General features: G+C 45.2%; 1 protein-coding gene across 1 annotated transcript in view; it reads left to right on the plus strand.

Moving 5' to 3' along the window:
* The window catches only part of STAB2 (stabilin 2), an 87,866-nt gene that overhangs the window by 54,359 nt on the left and 11,782 nt on the right, over positions 1 to 21,725 (plus strand). Inside the window, exons 35-56 of the mRNA XM_010291694.1 lie at positions 878 to 973; positions 1,482 to 1,677; positions 2,187 to 2,282; positions 3,282 to 3,327; positions 5,011 to 5,087; positions 6,610 to 6,735; positions 7,258 to 7,331; positions 8,663 to 8,734; positions 10,857 to 10,976; positions 11,442 to 11,489; positions 12,638 to 12,721; positions 12,822 to 12,968; positions 13,371 to 13,496; positions 13,838 to 13,897; positions 14,436 to 14,612; positions 14,696 to 14,785; positions 15,604 to 15,750; positions 16,939 to 16,995; positions 17,476 to 17,599; positions 18,630 to 18,779; positions 20,595 to 20,699; positions 21,086 to 21,193. Of these exons, the coding sequence (XP_010289996.1) occupies positions 878 to 973; positions 1,482 to 1,677; positions 2,187 to 2,282; positions 3,282 to 3,327; positions 5,011 to 5,087; positions 6,610 to 6,735; positions 7,258 to 7,331; positions 8,663 to 8,734; positions 10,857 to 10,976; positions 11,442 to 11,489; positions 12,638 to 12,721; positions 12,822 to 12,968; positions 13,371 to 13,496; positions 13,838 to 13,897; positions 14,436 to 14,612; positions 14,696 to 14,785; positions 15,604 to 15,750; positions 16,939 to 16,995; positions 17,476 to 17,599; positions 18,630 to 18,779; positions 20,595 to 20,699; positions 21,086 to 21,193 (2,326 nt within the window). The remainder of the gene's footprint in view (positions 1 to 877; positions 974 to 1,481; positions 1,678 to 2,186; positions 2,283 to 3,281; positions 3,328 to 5,010; positions 5,088 to 6,609; positions 6,736 to 7,257; positions 7,332 to 8,662; positions 8,735 to 10,856; positions 10,977 to 11,441; positions 11,490 to 12,637; positions 12,722 to 12,821; positions 12,969 to 13,370; positions 13,497 to 13,837; positions 13,898 to 14,435; positions 14,613 to 14,695; positions 14,786 to 15,603; positions 15,751 to 16,938; positions 16,996 to 17,475; positions 17,600 to 18,629; positions 18,780 to 20,594; positions 20,700 to 21,085; positions 21,194 to 21,725) is intronic.

Here is a 21,725-nt window from a genome sequence, read left to right on the forward strand (position 1 = left end):
GCAGCTTTGAGCCCTTCAAATTAGAGATGTACAGAAGGGCAAACTCAACCTGTGCCCAGCTATAGGCTGTGAGTTATGGTCACAAGGAGACTTGGAGACCACAGAGACTTTGGATGCCCAGGTCCGACACATGAGAACTGCAGGTATTTAACAGGTCCCTGTCAACCACAGTATGACCTAGAGTTTCTTGGCATCTAAATTTCTCTGGAAAAGCCCCTCTGCTGGGATTATATAAGCATATTTTCCTTTATTATTTTTTATTTTTTAATTTGTTATGCCAGTAATAGGATTCCACAGCAGACCAAGTCCCATCCACCGCACTGAAGTAATTGGCTGGCAAAGGCAAAATGAAGTGCTCATGGGTAAAACTCAAAACCATTAACTTTTCCTTTACAATGAACAGCTGGATGGATGCTTATCTCAATCTTCTAACAAGTGTACAATGAGACCAGCAAGTCTTCAGCAAGCAATCTTTCCCAGCTCCAGACCAGGAAGATAATGTTTCAACAGCTGTTTTTGCAGAACTTTGGCACTCCTTTTTCGAAGAAGAATTAGGAAGAACAGGCAATGTGTCAGGAAAAAAAAAAAACACTTTACCAAATATCAGAAAAAAATTCTGTTCAATTCTGAGCAAAGACAGTATTAGACACATCCTTAAATTTCCACAGGCCACTGAGTTCAATTGATCGTATGTTTGCTAGAAAAAAATCATTTAGCTAATGCATTTTTATTTCTAAAAGTATTTCCTTCATTTTCATTGTGAATGTGTGAGTCAGGGCACAGCATGCATAAAGTTAATGTCCTATTTCTTAAAACATTTGGGAGTAGCTGATCAATATTACTCAGAAATGCAGCTGTTTCTTCAATTTTTGTTCAGGCAGGGGAGAAGAAATACTGCATCCTCTCAGAAAACAACTTGAGAACGTACACCATCCAGATCGGGTGCCAGCCAAAGTGCGCCAAAACTATCATCGTGAGTACACTGTTTCTGTTGCCGGTAAAAGCCAGGAACCCCCATCTGTGAGCTTCACCCTCCTCGTAATCCCCACTAAACACACACAGCACACCAAGGCAGCCGCTGACAATATATTTATTGGCCTTTATTCTGGATGCACCAGGTTGGAAGGTTAAAGGCTGCTGATAGCTGCAGCAGAGGAAGGGCTGGGAGCCAATGTGATACAGAGGGAGCACAGGTTTGGGAAGGGTAATCCCATGCTTGTCCCTAGCAATCCCACCCACCTTTCCCTGGGGTGGTGGAGGGCACCTGGGTCCCATCAAGGACTTGGGGTGGTAGCCTGAGCTCCGACACAGTAAGGAGCGTGGCCAGAGACCAGCAGAGCTGAAGTGCTGCTAAAAGTCCATATCTCCAGCTCACCTCCACCCAGCAGCAGTCCCAAGAGATGATACCCAGCAGCCACATGCTTGCTGCCATGCTTGCTGCCCTGACCCTGACCCTCAGCATGGCATTTCTGGGTTTCCAGACAAGGGAGTGCTGTGCGGGTTTCTTTGGGCAGCAGTGCCAGCCCTGCCCGGGGAAAGCGGGCAATGCCTGCTTCGGAAACGGCGTCTGCCTGGACGGCATCAACGGCACAGGCATCTGCGAGTGCGGAGAGGGGTTTGTCGGTACAGCCTGCGAAAGCTGCATCGAGGGCAAATACGGCCGCAACTGTGATCAAGGTACTGAGCATCCTCAAACCACACTGGCACCTTCGCTAGTCTTGTCAGGTGTCAAAACCTTCCCCTTAGATCTTCTAACCATGTCCATTCTAGATCCTGGACAAGTACATCACTTTCAGGGTAATAGGCCAGTCTTAAAAACATAATTAACCCCTTTTGTTTCCCCATTATAGTATTTTCTCTCTACTCCCTTGGAGATGGTGCCTCCTACTCTGGCATGCTACAGGCTTAGAACAACATCCAGCAAGAATAATCTTTTTTAGCACTGCTTTTTCACCAATGCTTTCCCATTAAAATACAGTTTCAGTCGCTGCATTTGGGAACAGAGGAAAGATAAGCATGAATTTAGATTTATTCTGTAAGGTAGAAGCCAATAGGCACAAGCCAAAACATTTCTTGAAATAGCCTAGAGCAGAAGCGCCATCAGAAGGTATGGCCAGCCCTCCTGCCCTGCCTTGCTGTGCACGCTGCTACCCTGCCCAGGGGTTTCCTCTGATCTCCCCCCACAGCCTGTGCTTGTGTCCATGGGAGATGCAGCGGCGGGATCGACGGGGACGGCTCCTGTGAATGTGATGTTGGCTGGAGAGGGGTGACATGCGACACCAGTAAGTGTCCCCTCCTTTTACTTTTTTTCCTGGGGTGAAAAGAGAGCATTTCGGGAAATGCCAGAACTTCAGCTGTGATCAGATCCCAGTGTGCTACCAGATACCCAGCAGCTTTGCACGTGCAGTGAAACACAGGTGACACTCCTGTGCCATGTCAATTAATGACCATTCTAACAGAGAGAGACAGCTGAGATGCTGCTCATGAGCCTTAAATGCTTTACAGGGTGACACATGTAGAGAATTAGCTAAGTATCTGTCCCAAAGGAACATCCCATTTGTTAAGGCTATATATTTTGCAGAGCAGAGTTACCTAGCACATTTTGATCCTCAAATCAAAAGGCTCTCAAGTGCTTCAAGAAGTTGATTTAGCTATACAACACTGGCTATCAATTTGTGTTCTTGCTAATACAATAAAAATTAATTAGCAAATAAATCAGTTTGTGTTGGCTTAATAACGCTTCTATATCAAATAAAATTATATTTTCTTTAGACATAATCAAAATTTATTAATAATAACTATTAACTATTTCAGAACTCTACATATAATAGCATAAAATTTAAAAAGTATAAACACATTAATAATAGCATTCAATATCTGTTTTAAATTTGCTTAGGGGAAAAAAATATAGTAATGAAAAGAACTTTCTAGCTAAAAGGTTGTTATATCCGAGCAACTTTCAGTTCCTTTGGAAAACCTACGCTTACATAATTAAACTAATAATGTGCACAACTCGGTAAATACAGATAAATGACAACAGGTGAAATGTTTTCCTGGTGATATGCTGACATGCCTCTTCCTAACAGCTGAGGTACCCGCTGATCTGTACAGATGGAGTGCCTGTACAGACTGAGCTCGCAGCTGTCTGGTGTGGAAGTCGTAACAGACTCCAGCTCTGCATGGTGGGAGGAAAAGACTGGGAAACTAGAAGGATGTTGACCCAAAAGCTTCTGATCCCAATTTGATCCCTGTTTCTTTTTTTTTTTTTTTCCCTCTTGCAGAAATTAAAGACGATGCATGTAACGCTTCATGCCATACCAGTGCTAAGTATGTATGAAATCCATTTTGATCCATTTGCGGGGGGCGGGGGGGAAGGGGACCTTTTACAAGGGAAGAAGCATAGTCCATCTTGCTCTTTATGAAGACTTCTCAGGAGCATAGATAACACTCATGTTTTCCACCACAGAGATAAGGAGCAATGTTAGTGTAACATATTTGGTGATGAGGCCAAAAAGTTCAAAACATACATGTTAAGAGGAGAAACAAACTGGGGGGGGGGGGGGGGGGGGGGGGAAAATCCCACACTGCCAGTATGAGTTATTTAAATCCAAAATAGAACCTGAATTCAAAAATGGAAAATCACTAATAGTTACATTCTACGGGAAACAGACTCAAGCAAGGAGTCATCAAGTAAAATACAACCTCAAAGGGATATTTGATAAATCCTACCATGCAGTATACAAAGAAATGGAGCCTGTAGCACTAAAGAGAACAGGAGGGCAGGGCAAGGCTGATCGCAAAGGGAGACGTCTGAGGTTGGCTTTATTTGTTCCTCCTATTTGCCCCATCCACCACCACACATAACTGAGAAATTCCAGTGGCACTAGGAACTTCACCAGAGCGCTGCATTTGACAAGAAACAGTTCTCCTCTTCACATCAAAATATAAAAAAAATTAAAATGTTCTCAGCAGTCCAACACCAATACTGTGGCACAAACCAGTTTTCATAGGAGCAAGTCACCCACATTGAGTGAAGTGGCCGCACACCCCATCATTGACCAGACAGCAAGATTTCCATAACCTGAGGCATCTAAAGAACAAGGAATGATTGCTGGAAAGTCACCTCATTTTCAGCCACAGCTCCTCTATAGGAGCAGAGACTTCAGAGGGTCAAACCCCTTTCCCCCCCACCAACATAGTTCATTCTCTCTCCCTGTGTGTTAGTGAACTGCAGTTCACAGCAGTGATACTTTGGGGAAAAAAAAAACAAAAAACCCACACACACAAAAAAAAAAACCCAGGTAACACTCCACTCTGAAGTTTGTGCAGCGGGATTCCACACATGCTGGCATCAGGACTGTGTTTCTGACAGGAAAAGCAGATTGTTCCTCTCTTGAGACTTATTTATCCGCTGCCATACACCTGTAGCTACGAGGAGAGGTGCAGGCATGGCAGGAAGAAGAGGGAAAGGATGGGATTGTGCTGGCTGTGTTGTGACATTGTCCCTGGGTGACATCAGAGAGCAATCCCTCCATTATACAGAGCTCATAGGGCAGTAAACCCAAGTTTCCATACAGAAGGCCAAACTGTCAAAAAAAACCAACCAAACAAAAAAAACCTTGAACCCAGGGGACTGGCTGGCTCCCACTCCTGTACATCAGTTCTCAATAAATTTTCACACCTCAATAAATCGTGTGAACACAAACAAAAATTTATGCACAGTTTTTGGGTGAGCAGGCATGCAACTTCTGGAGTTCTGCAGGAGAAAATATGACACTTGATGGACAAAGTGTGCATTTTTAATACTTAAAAGAATACAACAAAAATGCATTTGGAAAGCTTGGTCTGAGTAGGTTCATTTTTATGGTTGTAATTACATCATACCATAAGGTTAAATGCTTTGTTATCTATGCAACGTTACCTTCGGAACAATGCACAAAAACAAGGGCTGTACAGAAGATCTAATTTTTTTTTCTTTTTAATGTCATCTCCCCCCTTTTACTTTTTTAGCTGCCTTCTCCTGTCAAATGGCACTGCCTATTGCAAGTGTGCAGCTGGGTTCCAGGGGAATGGGACGTTCTGCACAGGCAAGTGGGCTTTGTTTCTTCCCTTTTAAAAAAAAAAACGCATGCTTGAAGCACTCTCTGGTCATGCTGGAGCTGGTCAGAGCTGAGCAATTCCCTATGCACCAGTTAAAAAAAAAAAAAAAAAAAAAGAGGAATTACTGCCAGTTTGCTCAAAACGACTAAGAGCCTAACAGGTGCGGATTCATAGCAAACAAAGGGCTCAAAATCTCCAAGTTGTGGGGCATTGTGCTAAGGGAGACCAGAGAAAAGGGAACGTGCCGTGCACGACCCAAGCCCCATTGTTCGCAGAGTAATGAAACCTGGATTATGACTTTTACTCTTTTTCCCAGCAAAGCCCAGCAAAGAAAGGCCAATTCAGGGTACAATAGCACTTCCAGCTATTGGAAGCTGTATAGCCCTACCATTTCCTCAGCTTTCCGAACTTGCACAGATTTCTGGGGTGGTAAAATAAACTTCTTTAGACCAGAGAGATCTGAAAGACCCTCAGAAAGGGGCAATAGCAGCTTACCTTAGGTGTCTCTCCAAGAGTCTGGGATATCTAGACCTACAAAACAGACTGTTTCCGGCTATAGCGAATGTAATTAATTTTACAGTTGTTTTATTTAATCTTTAACTGATTAAAATCCTAATTCTCTTGGGAACAGAAGCATATTTGCCTGCTTACAATGGCTGGCAGGGTCCTAACCCAAGATTTTAGCACACTTACTCTGGCTGTTTTCATTTGCTTTTCTGGCACAAATCACCAAATCCACTTTAGTCTGCTGGTGAGAAATTCCCCATGTGCAGGAGGAGCTGGGTGACACAGGTCACCCATAGCAGCTCGGCACTCACCCTTATCCCCCTATACAGGATTCCCAGGCAAAACCAGTTACAGGCCAAGTCATCTCCCCAGTCTGGCTGTTACAGCTGCTGAAACAGCAATTTAGGGTCATTTGAGGCAAAAATTAAAGCAATATTTGGGCTGATTCGAATCACACTGAAGAAAAGGCTCCCTCCCTGCTCTCAGGGTAACCCAAGCAAGCTCAATTTGCCAGCCTCTGACTGATCCCAAGTTGGAGAAACAGCACGAGTACTCATTTGAGTAACAACCATGACAAAGTCCCAGGAGGGATGGTATTGCACTCTAGACCTCTTGCAAGAGAAGGCATTTGATCTGTGTGCAGAAAGAGGCAAGCTAAGGGAAAGCTTCAAATGGCCATTTAATCTAGAGAAGACCGTGAAATTCCCTTTTCTTGGGTTTGGTTGGAATGGGCAGAATCGGAAGATGGTAAATTACTGAAAGTCAGTCCTGGATGAATTCTTATCTTCCAGACTAGAAGCATCTTCTCAGCTTTCCCTCCTGTAATCAGTAAGATTTATTAAATATCTGGCATCAATTAATTCTATAGCCTCTTAAATCAGAAAGAGTCTGTGTTCAGAAAACGTTAGCAAATCCCTTCAAAACATAGGGACAGCTTAAGCTGAAAAGCAAAAAAAGCCATTTAAGCACATTGGTTTAATCTGGGTTGTTGTCACTGCCCAGCTATAGATGCTTGTGAGACCAGCAATGGTGGCTGTTCAGCCAAAGCAGAGTGCAGAAGAACAACACCCGGCAAGAGAGCGTGTGTCTGCAACACTGGGTACACTGGAGATGGAATCGTCTGCATCGGTAAGCACTTGCAACGTCTCACGGATCACAAGGAGGAAAATTACAGGACTGAGTTTTCCTGTAGATGGAAGATCCTTCTTCCACTATGACCCAGAAGTGCAGTTTCCTGATACCACAGACCCTGATGCCAAAGGCATCCCTATGTGCCATGTGGTTGATACTACTTGGCAAACCATGCAACTACAGCATGGTGTGACACCAAAGCTTATTAAGAAAGATCTACTTCTCAAGAAGGATAGCCCCATCTTCAGCAGCTTGTTACACTCACACTCATCTGACCATTGCAAACTTAAAAACTTTTAGACACTGTTGTACCATAGCTCTCCAGGTATGGTTTTAGAAATGCCCATGGCAGGATTTTAGCTTTCACCAAGACTAGGTAGCAGTGGTACTTAAGGGAATGAGCTCCACTGATTCACAGTTGTCATAAATTTGCATTCCTAGTATTCTTTATTTTAAATTCTCCCTTCTTGGGTTTCCAGAAGTCACTCTTTTTTATTATACTGTTTCTGTTTTATAAAGAAATCAACCCTTGCCTGCAGAACAATGGTGGATGCGATAGAAATGCAGAATGCACACAGACTGGACCCAATCAAGTGAGTACTTTGTCAGTGCAGAAAGATAAGACTGGCCAACTGTTTACAGTGGGGTAAAGAAAGATTTTGCCATCTCAACTTTGTTTTTAAAAGGAAAAGTTGATTTCATAACAAAAATTCTGAAAAGTAAATGATTTCCTCAAAAGGGTATTTTAGGGGGAGTGTGGGCAAACATGAAAAAATTAATGTCAGTAAAAGAAATCCAAAACTGCAGAGGAAAGTAGCATTTTGCTGTTTTGAGCAGGTGGTTTTCTCCTTTGGGAGGTTTTGATGCAATAATCTGTCAGTATGAAAGTATTGCCAGATAATGTTTCTTTTATTGTTACAGAAACTGTCCATGAGAAAAAAAAAAAATCCATTTCAGACTAGCCCTTCTTCCAGCATAGCTCAAATGCTATGAGCAGAGAGCCACTTCACTCCTTCCCCATCCTTCTAGTCAAGACAGGTCATGGCTATTTTCTTCCATACGCCCTCACTGGGGATAGAAGTAGTAGCTACAACATGATTATTTATACTTCCTTATTTATGGGGATATAGTTAACATCAGAGCAATAATAACCTCCTCTACAAAATCCCATCGCAGCAGAGCCGAACACACAGGACAGAAATGCATCTGCTTTCTGTTGGGCTATCAGTCATCCAGATAGATAAAACATTGCTATTACACTGCCTACCAGTTTTATTTCTGCAGCAGAAGTCTCCTTGAATTATTGGTCTTCTACATATTAAATGTGAATTCTAAATTGAGAACCATTAAGCAGTGAATCGGAGAGGAAAGTAAGTCCTTTTTTTGCAGCTGTGTTAATTTTTTATCTTTGTAATAACTGCAAGTGGAAAACAGAATAATCATGATGTATCAGCTATCAGTAACAATGGGACACAGTTCCAAGGGTGTTTTGAAGATAAGTTTCATCACTTAAAAAAAATTAGGGGAAGGGAAGAGAAGAGAGGGGAATACCAACCTACACAAATAAAATGAGGGAAACAAATTTGGGGTTTAGGCTGTTTTGCCAGCAAGGTGACTGTGTGCGGGTGTCAGAGGGGTCATTTCCAATTACCAGGATAGCAGGGGGGAGACGAGAGATGGATAGGCAGGGGAAGGGCAGATAGAGCCTCCTGGAAATTGTTGTTCCTCAACATCAGTCTGTGGTTGCTCATGCTGGCTGAGAAACTGCTGCAGGAGAGGTGATGTGCTTTTAGCTTAATAAATTGTACACCATATCACCACAAAGTAATTTGGCAAAAAATTAAATTAAATATAAGTGTGCTGAAAAAAAAGAGAGAATCAAATACCTTTCTATGTATGCATGTTTTCTGTTTTTGCTTTGTAGGCAGTATGTAACTGCTTGAAGGGATACTCTGGAGACGGTAAAAGATGCACATATATCAGTCTGTGTTCACAAGTAAGTAACCATTTAGAGAGAATTTAAGGTCTTGTTACAATCATTACACTTTTGTGTTTTGTATGCATTTGAAACTAACTCAGGTATGCCCAGAATCCACTTATATTAAAAACTTAGCTCATTTTGAAATGTGCTTGGGTCACTAGGTGCTTTAGTGCAGTCGCTATTTTAGAAGCGAAGTATGCAGTAAGGGCTTTTGCCCATCCTCTTCTCAGTCTGAAATTTTTATAGCCTAATCAGAGTATCGAGTCTTCACATTGCTGCATCATTACCAGTGAAATCCATGTTGGGGAAAGAGGTGCTCAAGGGCCTGGGCTCCCTGGAGTAGATGCTTCCAGTGGAGACCCCAGCCTGCAGCCTTACCTGGGGCAGAGCTCCATGGGGCAAGTGAAAGAGCAGACCCCCACAGCTGCTACAGCCACGCATAGGCTGCATTCTGAATGCATGCCTGTAGATGCATAACACGGGATAACAACACTGCAAGCTGCAGCAGAGGTGGCTTAGTGAATAGCGAAACAGAGGAGGCGAGATGGTGGATGGGAGAATGGAAGCCTCTCTTGATGGGGAGGTTAAGAGAAAAAAAAAAAAAAAACCCACATTCTCCACACCAACCATTTCCCTTCTTTCCCTCCACAACATACAACGCAGGGCTTCTGGTGGCATTCCTCATGCTGTCCCTCACTTATCACTGCCAACTGAGAATCGGCCGCATGCGTTTCACACGAGCCAGCTCACACACTGTGAGCCACGCATTCATGGGCAATGCGGTTCTCTGCACCAGCCACGTCGCTCTGCTTCTCGGCAAGCTGCAGCAGGGACACACCCGCTCTCCCGTGCACATTGATCCTTCGGGTTCTGAGCGCAGTGACAATAATTCTCACCCTCCCAGCCTGGCCTGTCAGCAGACCTTCTCTAGCCTTGAAAGGTTGTAGAGATAAAAGAGCAAGAACAGAAGCTGGAGGAAGGGGACCTCACAGTTATGAGCCACTGCTTCCTAGTGTTTCATATGCTTTTCCTTTTCCCTATGCCTTGTTCCAGCAACTATGCTTCCACTTGGTTAATTATGCCAGGCTAATTATATACTAAAAAAATAATAGTCTTGAGATGTGTCACTGTCAGACCAGAGGCTGATCTGGCTTCACTGTGGCCAAACCTCTGTGCAGCAAATTTTCACAGGAAGCTATGATAAACCCAAGATTGCCAACAGCCCACCTAAAGCTAACCAAACAAACAGCAAGTGCACCCAAACCCATTACTTGCAGCCAGGGCTCACTGTGGCCTGTCAGGTAACTGGTAGCTCCCAAAGGAGCTTCTGCTCCCACTTGTGGCCCATGGGAAAGGATCCCCAAGATGAGCAGCAACAGAAAGGACTCCATAAAACAGGCACAAGGAAAGAAAACAAGACAGCTTCTCAGTTTTTCCTGATCTGCTCTCAAGTCCAGGATAGGCACATGTTTGCAAACTGAGGTGCACCTACTAGTGACTGGGCAGAGCTCTGAACTCCAGCACGTTGCTTCTGGATGAGGAACACCTCCCCTTAGCACAGAGAGCTTCCTGGAGCAGGTGGCCAGGTGAGGTGCGTCTGCTGCTCCAAGCCTAAGGTTGCACTGGTGGTGCACCCAGGGCAGAGATGAAAGCACAAGTGGCAGGTCCCCCTTCCAGCTGGCCTGGGCCATCAGACAGACAAGGAACAACAGACAAGGAACAACAGACAAGTCCTGTGCTAATGCTACTTCAGAAATCCAGGCTACTGGCACTGTAAAAGTGGTCTACAGCTGTAAATATTTCCCTTCAGTGTAAGTCAATGCTGTCACAGAATGAAACCTGCCTAAAAGTCTTTTTGATTCTTATAGTACCACGAACTGAAGCTATAAGGAGGCAATCAAAACTACATCCACTTCATAAAAGGAGAGTTATTTCTTACGAACCTTAAATGCTCTTTATTGTTTTCAAGAACATATATACCATCAGAAGTTCCAGTAAGATACCGTTTCAAAAAATTGTTGGGATTAAGTCTTTCAAAGCTATACATACAGAAAAAAAAAAAAAAAGTGATGGATTAGAATTGCTTTGTACACCTGGCAATAAAGGAATTAAATATTTTAATCTTTGATCTTACAAGAATAATGGAGGCTGCAGTGAATTTGCCATATGTAATGACACCGAGCTGACAGAAAGGACCTGCACCTGCAAGCTTAACTACATTGGGGATGGATTTAAGTGCAGAGGCAATATCTTCCAGGTAAATTGCTGCACAAGTTTGCTGTCCCTTATTTTTCTTCAGATAGTTAGTTCATACAGTGGTTGTCTCTTGAAACGTACCAATATTTTTCTTGGACAAATTGGTAAATCTACCCCAGAATTTGAAATAAATCCAGTCCAAAAAAAACAGAAATGGTAACAGGATGCTGCAAGATAAGGTTATCTGGAAAAAAAACCACAACCACACACCAAAAAAAACACCCACTAACTGATGGACAGTCGTTGTGACTGAAGTACTAGGGAGTTAATACTGGTATTTTTAGGTTTCATAGAAGCCTGTTCTTTGATAGACTAAAAGTAAGAGCAGAACAGGAGCAATGCAGATGGGCAGCTTTTATTCCAGACCAGGAGTTCCCTTTCTTGACCGAGTGCTGCATTTGTTTGCACTCCACAGATGTTGCCGCACATTTGCAGCACTGTTACAAAGTCTTGTTCTTCATTGCAGGAACTTCTCAGGGACTCCAACACATCTAGGTTTTATTTCCACTTAGAGGTAAGAAAAGGTTGAACGGGCTTTTTTCGGGGCTTCCCCCCCTTTATTTTTCCTCAAGGGTGTAGGGGAGTGGGGAGCAGGCAAGAATCCTGTGTGTACCAACATCCTTCAACTTAACTGGGACTGGGTTTGGATCACCAGTCACTAATACCGGAGACGCTCCAAGTTAAACTATTCATTGCCGTTAAAACCTCTAGAGAATTAATGATCAAGACCAAGATCCCAGGGAAACATAGGGCCTCCAGACCAGGCATAAAACCAAAGCTTTCACCCAGTCACAGTCCGAGATCTTCCAGCACATCTCTCATGAAGCCTGATGTGAGCAAACGCTGTTCTTCTGCTAACCCTGCTACGTTTCCTAACTGCGATGCTCTTTTCAGTTGCCCCTCTGAAACACCGCAGGATGCTGCTGTGTGTTGGTAGACGGCCAGCGTGCACCGCCAGTTCTCGCTGCTTTTTGGAGACTGGCAGTAGTAATTCTCCATTTATGTTGAGCCTCAAGGCACCACAAATCTGTATACTGGCCTGCTAGTCTAAAGACTCATATTCTAGCTTCAATTTTGCTACCATGGTAGACAGATGGCTTCCTCTCACTTTAGCAGAGCTCTCTTCTTATTTTAGTTTGGCAGTGGTCATTGGAAAGCACCTGCAACACCCCAGGTCCACTTGTACCTCTGACAGCAATTAATCTACTCCTAGGTACAAGCAACCACGTATCAGCTAAACGCATGTACGAACACACACATATATTCATTCTTGCCTTTCTCAAAATGAAAGGGCTTATTCATTCTCCCTCACCCAGGAGGGAAATAGCCCTTCTCCACCCTCCCTACGCTTAGTGTTAGTCGAGAGCTTTCCCTCTTCTTCCTGCTCTTCATTATTGTAGAGGACACGAATACTTGGCTATGAGCAGAAAGTGCAGAGAGAAAAATCTTCTGCTTTAGACAGAGGTGACAGATGGGGCTGGGAAGGAAAGCCCACACCGTACAAGAGAGTTTCTCTCACCCTTGTGTTGCAGGGAAGAATCCAACGTGCACCAGCAGCAGGGCTGCGGGCACCACTTCCCACTCAGCAGGGCCGTCCCCATCGCTGCGTGACATCGTGTGCATTAACAACTCATTGCTGCTTTGTCCTCTTAAATTTGGCAGGCCTTGTCTATCAGAGATGTTGCAGGCCCTGGCCCTTTCACCCTGTTTGTACCTCGCACAGATGTACTAAACAGCGACCCACGAGTAAGTAAGAAGGCCAGAAGCTTTTGGTGAGCTGGCCATGAGTTTTTGGATTCAGATACCCTGCTCAACTGCTTCTCAACTCCCTCACTTTCTGCTGCAGGTCAAGGACTGGATTGCCAAAGGAGTGATGGCTCAAGTCCTCCGGTACCACATGGTGGGTTGTGCCGGTCTGTTGTACAATGACCTGACAAGAATCACCAACATCACCTCTCTCCATGGGGACCCGATACACATTAGCTACTCTCAGGTAACAGAGCAGTAAGAGGCAGGGGACAGAATAATAAAACAGTCTGCTCGCATTCAGCTTTTTTTAAAAAAATTGAATGCTTCACTTTCCTCCTCTGATGCACAAAAATAAATAAATAGCATGAAAAGAAGATTGCCCATTCAGCTGAAGCGTTCACCACTTATCTGCTATGCAACGAGTGGAGTTGTACAACCTTTGCTTTGACACAACTTATTTTATCCTCAGACTCTGGCTTTATAAGCATGATGAGAGTTCGAAAAAGCAAAGGGAATGTTATTAAAACTGAAGCTACTGTTTGCTGCAAAGAAAGGGTGGTCTGGGCTCACCGTACCAAAGAAATTTGGCATCAGCCTCACACTCCCACAAGGTTCCACAGAAAACATGTTTTTGTTCCCTTTCCAGAACTCGCTGCTTTTGAACAACAAAGCTGAAATTACACTTAGCGATGCTGTAGGCACAAATGGTGTGATCCATATCATAAACCAAATTCTGGTCCCATCACATATGCAGGATTTCCCCCTTAAGAAGGTATGTGCAGGTCATTGCCATTCTCAACATAGGGGCTTCTCCACAGTTACTGTTAGATATAAAAATCATGTAAGTTAAAAAAAAGAAAACAGTGATGCTAAAAAGACCTTATGCAAACATCGTTTAACACTGCTAAATAAGTTAAATGTTATATTTAAATTTCTTCCAGGAATTACAGTTATACTAAGAACAGTATGAGAGGACTTCTGCACAGGGCTTTTACAGTGGCATTGATTTCATAACAAAGAGTGACTTACAGGGGAAAGCAAGCTAATATCTGCTTTTTACACACCTATATAATGCATTTATTAGAAAAAATACTGAAATTTCTTTCTTTGTAGGAAAGCCTTAAAATGGTTGCAGCCAAACATGGATACATCCTGTTCAGCAGTTTGCTAGAGGTAAGGACACAAGAGATAGCAGCCATTGGGCAAAGGTTTTAAGCACTTGTTTTAAAGGCAAAAGCACAGACATGGCACATGGCATTACTGGCAGGATGGTGTTCACTGGAGCCAAAGGGCTTACAACACAGCACACAACAATGCTGGTCACCATGTGGTCCCTCTCCCACAGAGCAGGGGATGTCAGGCAGACCCATAGCCACCTTTTCCCTCCCCACTGAACTCTGTCCTACCATATCTCAAATTACATGGCCAAGGTTGGACCCAAGTATGACTTTCTGAGCCCAAAGTTGGGCTGTCAGGCTGGTTTTCACTAGGCAGCCCTGGGTAGTGAAGCACTTCTGAGAATTCGGTCATGTAACTCAACTGGGGCAGCTCAGCTCAGGCATCTGGTTTTTAAAGTTGGGGTGCTTGAAGGCTGGTGACCAGGCAGCCCCCAGACCACTGCATCCCAGTTATACTAGACATTCACCCCATATGGTCAATGTCATTTTAGATGGAGCACTAATCCTCTGCCCCGATTTTTGGTATGTTGCAGAAAAACAACCTGCTTGGGCTGATCAGTGATCCTATTCACAAACCCGTCACGCTCTTCTGGCCCACAGACACAGCTATCCGTGGGCTGCCACAGGAGCAGCAGGACTTCCTCTTCAAGAAGTCCAACACTGACAAACTGGTGCAGTACCTCAAATTCCACATTGTCCGTGATGCTGCGGTAAGCCCTTGCTTTTTAGGAGCATTGTCAAGGCCAAAAACATGCAAACCCAGACATGTGCATTTCCCCTGTTTCCTTCCCAGGTATTGGCCTACCAGCTCCCACGCTCCACCTCACTGAAGACCCTTCAGGGCTCCAACCTCAGCGTTAGCTGTGGGGATAACAGGGAGATCGTAAGTATTCATTCTGCCAGCACACTTACCCCTTGCCCCTGCTGCAGGATCCATTCATGCAGACCCCACTGTGCCTGTGCGTAGCCCCCAGAAAGGATCAGTCGCACCAAAACTCAATTGGTCTTTGCCAGTCCATGCCAACAGCCACAAAAGCAGGGCAGGCACCCCGACAGATTCATCAAGACTCTTTGGAGCTGTCATTTTCTCTGTTGTACAATGCTGTTTGTTCAAAACAGCTCTCGGCTACCTCAAAACTGAAATACCAGCATATTTTAACTTCTCCTACAATGAAATATACAATGGAAAACTATTTAGGTGAACGTGGATTTGGCAGAAACCTGACAGAATCACAGAACCGTGAAGGTTGGAAAAGACCTTTAAGATTATCAAGTCCAACCATCAGCCCAACACCACCATGCCCACTAAAACCTGTCCTCAGAAATGCAACATCTGCATGCCAACTCTGGTTCGTAAGCACTTACAAGCTAAGACTGCAGGCATGCATGCAGCCTGTTAAGCCAGAACAACACTTTTTTCTTTGCAAATGTATCAGATAGTACCTGGCAAGCACCTGCCTCTGAAAACGTGACTAAGCCTAAATGTGCATAAGGTAAACCTGTGGACATAGGGCTGGCATACTCTGTCCCAGCAGGAAAGGCTAAAAATCTGCCCATCTGCAATGTTACAGCATTCAGCTATAGGTCCCCAGGGGGAGGTTTATCCCCAGCACCCATGTGGGACCTGAATTCAGCCCAGCCCCAAGTAAGACTGGCTCATGACTTGTCACCCCCACCCTGTCTCCCCATCCCATCTCTCAGGGTGCCCTTTTCCTGAACGACAGACAGTGCAAGATAGTGCAACGGCAGCTGGAGTTCGACGGGGGCATCGCCTACGGCATCGACTGCCTGCTGACGGACCCCAGCCTGGGGGGACGCTGCGACAGCTTCTTCACCATGGATTTCATGGTCAGCCCCCTTTTTTGGTCCCCCACCCTGGTAAAAGCATAGCCCAAGGGCCAAACCCTGTCCTCACAGAGACCAGGGCAACCCTCATGGCAGCTTTGGCACTACCGAGATTAAGTCCTACCACTTCGGGCTGGCTTTGTCTGCCACGCTGGTTAGAGGTAAGGTTAGAAAGTGCAGCACAATGCCCGAAAGATACACAACAAAAATCCTGCATCTACACTAAGCACACAGAACAAGTGGTTTCAGTTAGGATGAGCTTAGTGAGCCCTGCCCTAAAATGTAAGCATAAATTTGAGGAAGGACAGATCTTCCTGTCATCCTTTTAAATTAACACAGATTAATACTATGAATTTAGTCTTAGCGATTGCATCTACAAAATTCCCAATTACAAAGGAACAGCGGTGCTGTCCCAACTGCGCAGGGTTTTAAGGACACAAGATAGAAAACTGCCTAGTCTGTTAGCCAGGTTCTAGGTCTCTCACATTTCTTGCTTTCATAGAAATATCCTGAACAGGCTTGTTAGCGTGGAGGAAGTTTTCTCCATGAATTTTGAACAAACAGGAAGTTTTGAAACCCACTTTGAAATGGTTTCAAGACCAAATTTGCTTCAGTTTAATTTGAATGTATGAAAAAATTACCTAGGAAAAAAAAAAATCATGTAGTCAGTCTTCAAAAAAGCTTATTGACATTTACATGTCAGTTGTAAAAACAACACTTCCTGTGTATCCCATCTGCTCAAGTTACCTTTTGATTCATGATTTTGTTAAATAAAATAGATATAAATTTCCCCGACCTAGTCAGCGCTTCCTGAGAAGTAACCATTTACCTCTACTCCAAATTAGAGACCCAGATCTCATGCAGCCCACGTCAATGTTTGTTTGAAGAATATCCGCCATCTTTTCCCTGCTTGTCTAAATCCAGAGCAAGGTTTCTTCTTCCAGAACTTATATTCTGGTATCAAAACCAATTCCTTGCACTTCATGGCACTAAATTAATACAACTATTTTGTTGTCATTCTCCTCTCTTCTTTCTCCAGAGTTCTTATAATCGGTTTCTAGCATAATAAGCCTACACCCTTCTCTGCTCATATTTGCTGCTCTCATAAAACAGGCTTTTTGTCTATTTCAAATAGCCTTTTGTTGCCATTATTTTAATATACTTTTTTTTCTTTTCCATTTTGTACAACAGGGGCATTGTGTTAGCTGTTTCAGTAATTCTAAATGCCCTCCAGGGACAAAACCAAAGGTAATACATTGCATTTAAGCAGCCTAATCTGCTCTTCTCTGTACTTCACCGAAGCAAACTACAATAAATCGCTTCGAAAAAAAAAAAATTAGAAAGAGAACGCTCAAGAGTTGAGACCACACTGTTAAGCAACGCCATAAAGCTTCCAGGACAAAGCCGTCCCTGGGCAAACAGCCAGGCCCTGGCGCTGGGGGACGCTTTTCGGTCTCACGCAGCATCCACGGCAGCGAGCGCTTCAGCTGAGGTCGGAGCAGCCCCTCCATCCTCATTAATGGTGCTTAGCAAGCCGGGACTCAAAGAGAAGGTGGGGGCCTCACACCTGCATTCTTCACACATCACATTTTGATTCAATGTACACCAGAAACTGTGATTTAAAGAGGGGGGAAGAAAAAAAAAAAAACAAACAAACCACACCTCCACATAGCACTCATCTTCCTGTGTTTCCCCCCCGTTCTCTGCGCTTGCACGTGCGATGCCCAGGAAGGGATCGACCGGTGCACCTACGAGTCCTATGGGCTGCGGAGGGACGGCTGCCGTAGGAACTGCTCCGTGGTCGTCCACACGCCCAAGTGCTGCAAGGGCTACTTTGGGCCAGACTGTCAAGGTAGGACCCCCTCCCCGCGGCCGGCCCGTGGCCTCCCCACATGGGCTGAACCGAGAGCGATGGGACGGGGGCATGAGGAGAGACCAGCTGAAAGATGGGGGAACTCTGTTGCAAGAGCTGAAGTACACAGAAAGTATTATTGCTTTTCCACTCCAAATAATTTCTTTTTCCTGTTTACAGCAAGTTGTAAACTCCATGCTAGTAGCAAACTAAGTGAATGCTATAGAGAGTAAAAGACTGCTCCACTGTAACCAAACCTAGCGAGACTTAATCGGTCAGCAGCTGAAAGTCCTTTCAACGCAAAAGTGGACATCGGGTTCCTGGCAGCGATACCAGGACGCAGGGCACGGTTCCTCAGCCACCTGTACGCACGCACACCACTGGTGCAAGCTCAGAAATTGTAGCTTTAACCAGGTGTGGGACAGTTTGGGCAGCGTTACCCCCGGCTGGCCGTTCGCAGGCACTAACAAACGGTGCGCACCTTCACCCGCCGGCCCCACGGGGAGCGGTGCGGAGGCTCTCGCCGGGGCACGTAGGTCAGGATCTGGGGTGGGATCTCTGCTGGCCGACGGGTCCAGGGACACATGGCCCTGCCTGCTCGCTCCGTCTGAATTTCGCAAACGGACACCTGGGCGTCCTGAGCAATTCCGGCCAGCCCAGCCTGATCTGCCTGATCTGCCCTGCTCGCCCCGGCAGCGCACAGGCACATGGCTGGGTTTGGGCAGGGGCTGGGCAGTGCCGCCCACTGGTGGGTCTGAACGAGCAAGCACCCAGGTAACAGCACCCAGGCCCAGGGCTGGAAGAGTCCACAACACCTTTCCGGCAGGAGTAAAAGTGTCTCAAGGAATTTGGAGCACGAGGCTTGCAGGGGCAAGTGTCACAGCTGCTTTTACACGCCCCAACAGAGGTGCATTTACGGGCCTTTCCCTGTTCAAGGATTTTTACAGAACAATGAATAATGAACAGTGACGATGAATAAACACGCACTGCAGCTAAACAGCCTTTTTTTTTTTTTTTTTAAACCTTTCAGCCTGTCCAGGAGGCCCAGAGACCCCATGCAATAGCCACGGCTCCTGCGATGACGGGTACACCGGGACAGGAGAGTGCCACTGCAGCAGCGGCTTCAACGGGACCGCGTGCGAGCTGTGCTCGCCAGGCAGATATGGCCCCAGCTGCAGGCGTACGCTTAAGTTTCCTTTCTGTGCTGTTGTCCACGTCACACCTAAACTATTTTGCCAGTGGCAGGTTAAGTAAACCAAGGAATGCTTCCTCCGTTCAACACCAACATGAGTGTCTTCTACACGGAGGGAAGGCACAAGGTCTCAAAAGCAGGGCGGGGGGTGGAGAGGAGCAGAGACTGACTTAGCTTTCTCTGCAAGGCTCCTCCTGTTCTTATATGGTACATAAGGAACAGAGGCAGAGCCTCTGTCAACAAGTGTTTTCAACTACAGCACAGCCTTCTCCCCCATCCCCATAAATAGCAAGGCAGCATTTTAGCAACGTCGTTTCTCAAGACTGCGGGAGACCAAGGCCATGCGCTGCTTTTGCAGAAGAGTAGAAGAAGAACACTGAGATGAAGGCAGTGTGTGAAGAGGGGTGGCAGCCAAGAAACTGCTAACATAATCCATGTTGCTGTGGCTTTAAATGTAAACTAGGTGGAATCAGGATCAATATCGCCCTTTAAACTTAAATGTTTTTCCATCATAAAGCCCTCAGATGGGAAGCTACAACATTAACCCTTCCATCCTAATCACATACACCTGTAGTGCTCACGATGCACATATGGTGGGTTTATAAGCTAGATATCCCTGTGGTGGAGGCAAGACACCAGAGCTTGGATACCAATGCTCAAGAGTATGCTTACCTGCAGTTTATTAATTTTATAGCACAACACAGCATAAACTATGTGAGCTGGTAGTCTGACCCAGAATGTAGTATCTAACAGAAAAGATGTTTTATAGCACCTTCTCTTTAATGATTATTTATGTCAGCCAAAAATTAGATAACCAGAGGGTGAAACTCCTTTTCAGCAGCACCAGATCTTCACAGAATCAGTTTCCCCAATCCCACATTATTTTCCTCTTTAAACAACAATATTTCAGGAAGAGGGATAAGGCAAGAAAAGATGCTACTTCATTACATTATAAAACAGAGAACCACCAATAATTCCTTAAGAAGAACTCAGATTGCAAGGTATTGCAGGGTCCAAAGGGGGGAGTGAGGGGGGGAATCACTTACAGATTAAATCAGTCCCTCATGCTTCGATTTGTGGGGCACAAGGGGTAACGTCCAATTTATAAAAGGAACAAAAGGAATTCAGAAGCATATAGTCATAAAAATGTCTAAAACCTGGAAAAAAAAAAAACAACCACTGCTAATCCACCCATGTTTTACAGCAAAGATTACTAACCTCATATTTGATTTCCTTACTCAGCCCTTCTCCCAAGCAGCAACCAAACACTCTGCGCACCTTACTTCTCTCTGGCTAAAAGACTTCCCCACAGCCAGCAGCTGCTGCACATTAGGACAGGATCAGGCTGGGTCTTCAGCTCAGCCATTAGCTCCTTCCCACCACAGTTCTTTGTGGGGTTTGCTCTCTACCACAATGCAGATCAACGCTCATTTTCATATTCAGAGGCACATTGAATGAATGCCAGTTATAAAATCATAGGATCACAGGATCATTCATTCAGGTTGGAAGGGACCTCAGGAGGTCTTTAGCCCAACCCGCTGCTCAAAAACAGGGTCAGCTCTCAGATCAAACCAGGTTGCTCAGGTACTTGCAAACCTCTAAGGATGGAAATGGCCCGACCACTCTGGACAGTCTAGCCCAATGCTTGACTGCCCTTGTGGTGAAAAACCATGAGGTTAAATTTATCTAAATAATTGCTAAACAATATTGCATCTAAACTGGCAGTCTAGAAGATGTTTCTCAAAAAAAAACCACCTCTCCCAAAGTAGCTCTGTAAGTGATCCCTCTGCCTTCCTTTTGCAGCCTGCGAATGCAAGACCAAAGGGCAGTGTGATGAAGGATATTCAGGAACGGGACGATGTTTCTGTGAAACAGGATGGACTGGCCGGCTGTGTGAAACCAAGCTAGGTCTCTGCCTCCTCTCACCAGACTCCTCACATGGACCTCACATGGACCTCACATGGACCCACCTGCCATTCAACAGAGGGTTTGCGTAGAGAAGAGAGAGAAAGGGTTAATAATGTCAGAAGCCCTCACTGGAGGCTAAGGGACTCTGCTCTGGGCTCTGAACATATGCCTTCACTTCCCTGTCTCCTCCTTTGTGCAATGGGAATGTGAGGGGCTTTGGGCTACATGAGGGAAGATATCACCTGGGAGCTAAGCCATCAAAAAAAAAAAATTCTTACATGTTTTCCAGTTAGCAAGACTGATATGAAGGCTTTTCCTTCTGCATGAAACAAGGGCATTGCAGTATAAATAGCATCTTCATCCCAGCTGTTCTGCTTTCCCCACAGCTCTGCAGCCGGTGTGTTCCCTGGGCTGCTCCGCCAACGCCATCTGCACGGAGAACAACACGTGCCAGTGCAAGCCGTTCTACAACGGGGATGGGCTCACATGCACAGGTGAGCTCCCCTCTGCGCAGCCTGCCACGAGCAAGCAGGTTGTCCCCTCTCACACAGGCACTTGCACGCAGTTACCATCCAGTATGAAATATTGGCATTAAAACCTAAAAACTACCACAGTGCAGCAAGTGAAACAAATTTAGGGTATATACAGATCAGGTTTTTTTCTGAAGCAAGTGGCTGGCTTCACCAGGCCCTACCAAGCAGGATTATGAGCAAGAAGTGCGCTTCAGGAGGGTTTTGGAGGCAGCAGGGTTTTCAGCAGTGTTTCACGTACAGGATTTTCTTTGATGACCTTAGGCGAGGCAGTTCTCCAGTCACACCACTGCAGAAATACTCATTCTTTCTGAGCCAGGTGTCTCGCATCCTCCAAAGTCACCCTGGCCCGAGCAGTCTCCCCAAGAATGCAGCTCTCTCGGGCTGCCGAAAGGCAAAGCAGAATCTCTGGGGTGTGGTGCCATGTCTCTTAAATTGAGGCTATCCTGACAAGGGCTTCAGAGCCCTGAAGGATAGCCTTTGCACAAGTTCAGGC

This window comes from Phaethon lepturus, unplaced genomic scaffold, assembly GCF_000687285.1.
Source record: "Phaethon lepturus isolate BGI_N335 unplaced genomic scaffold, ASM68728v1 scaffold2410, whole genome shotgun sequence".
Classification (NCBI taxonomy): Eukaryota; Metazoa; Chordata; class Aves; order Phaethontiformes; family Phaethontidae; genus Phaethon; species Phaethon lepturus.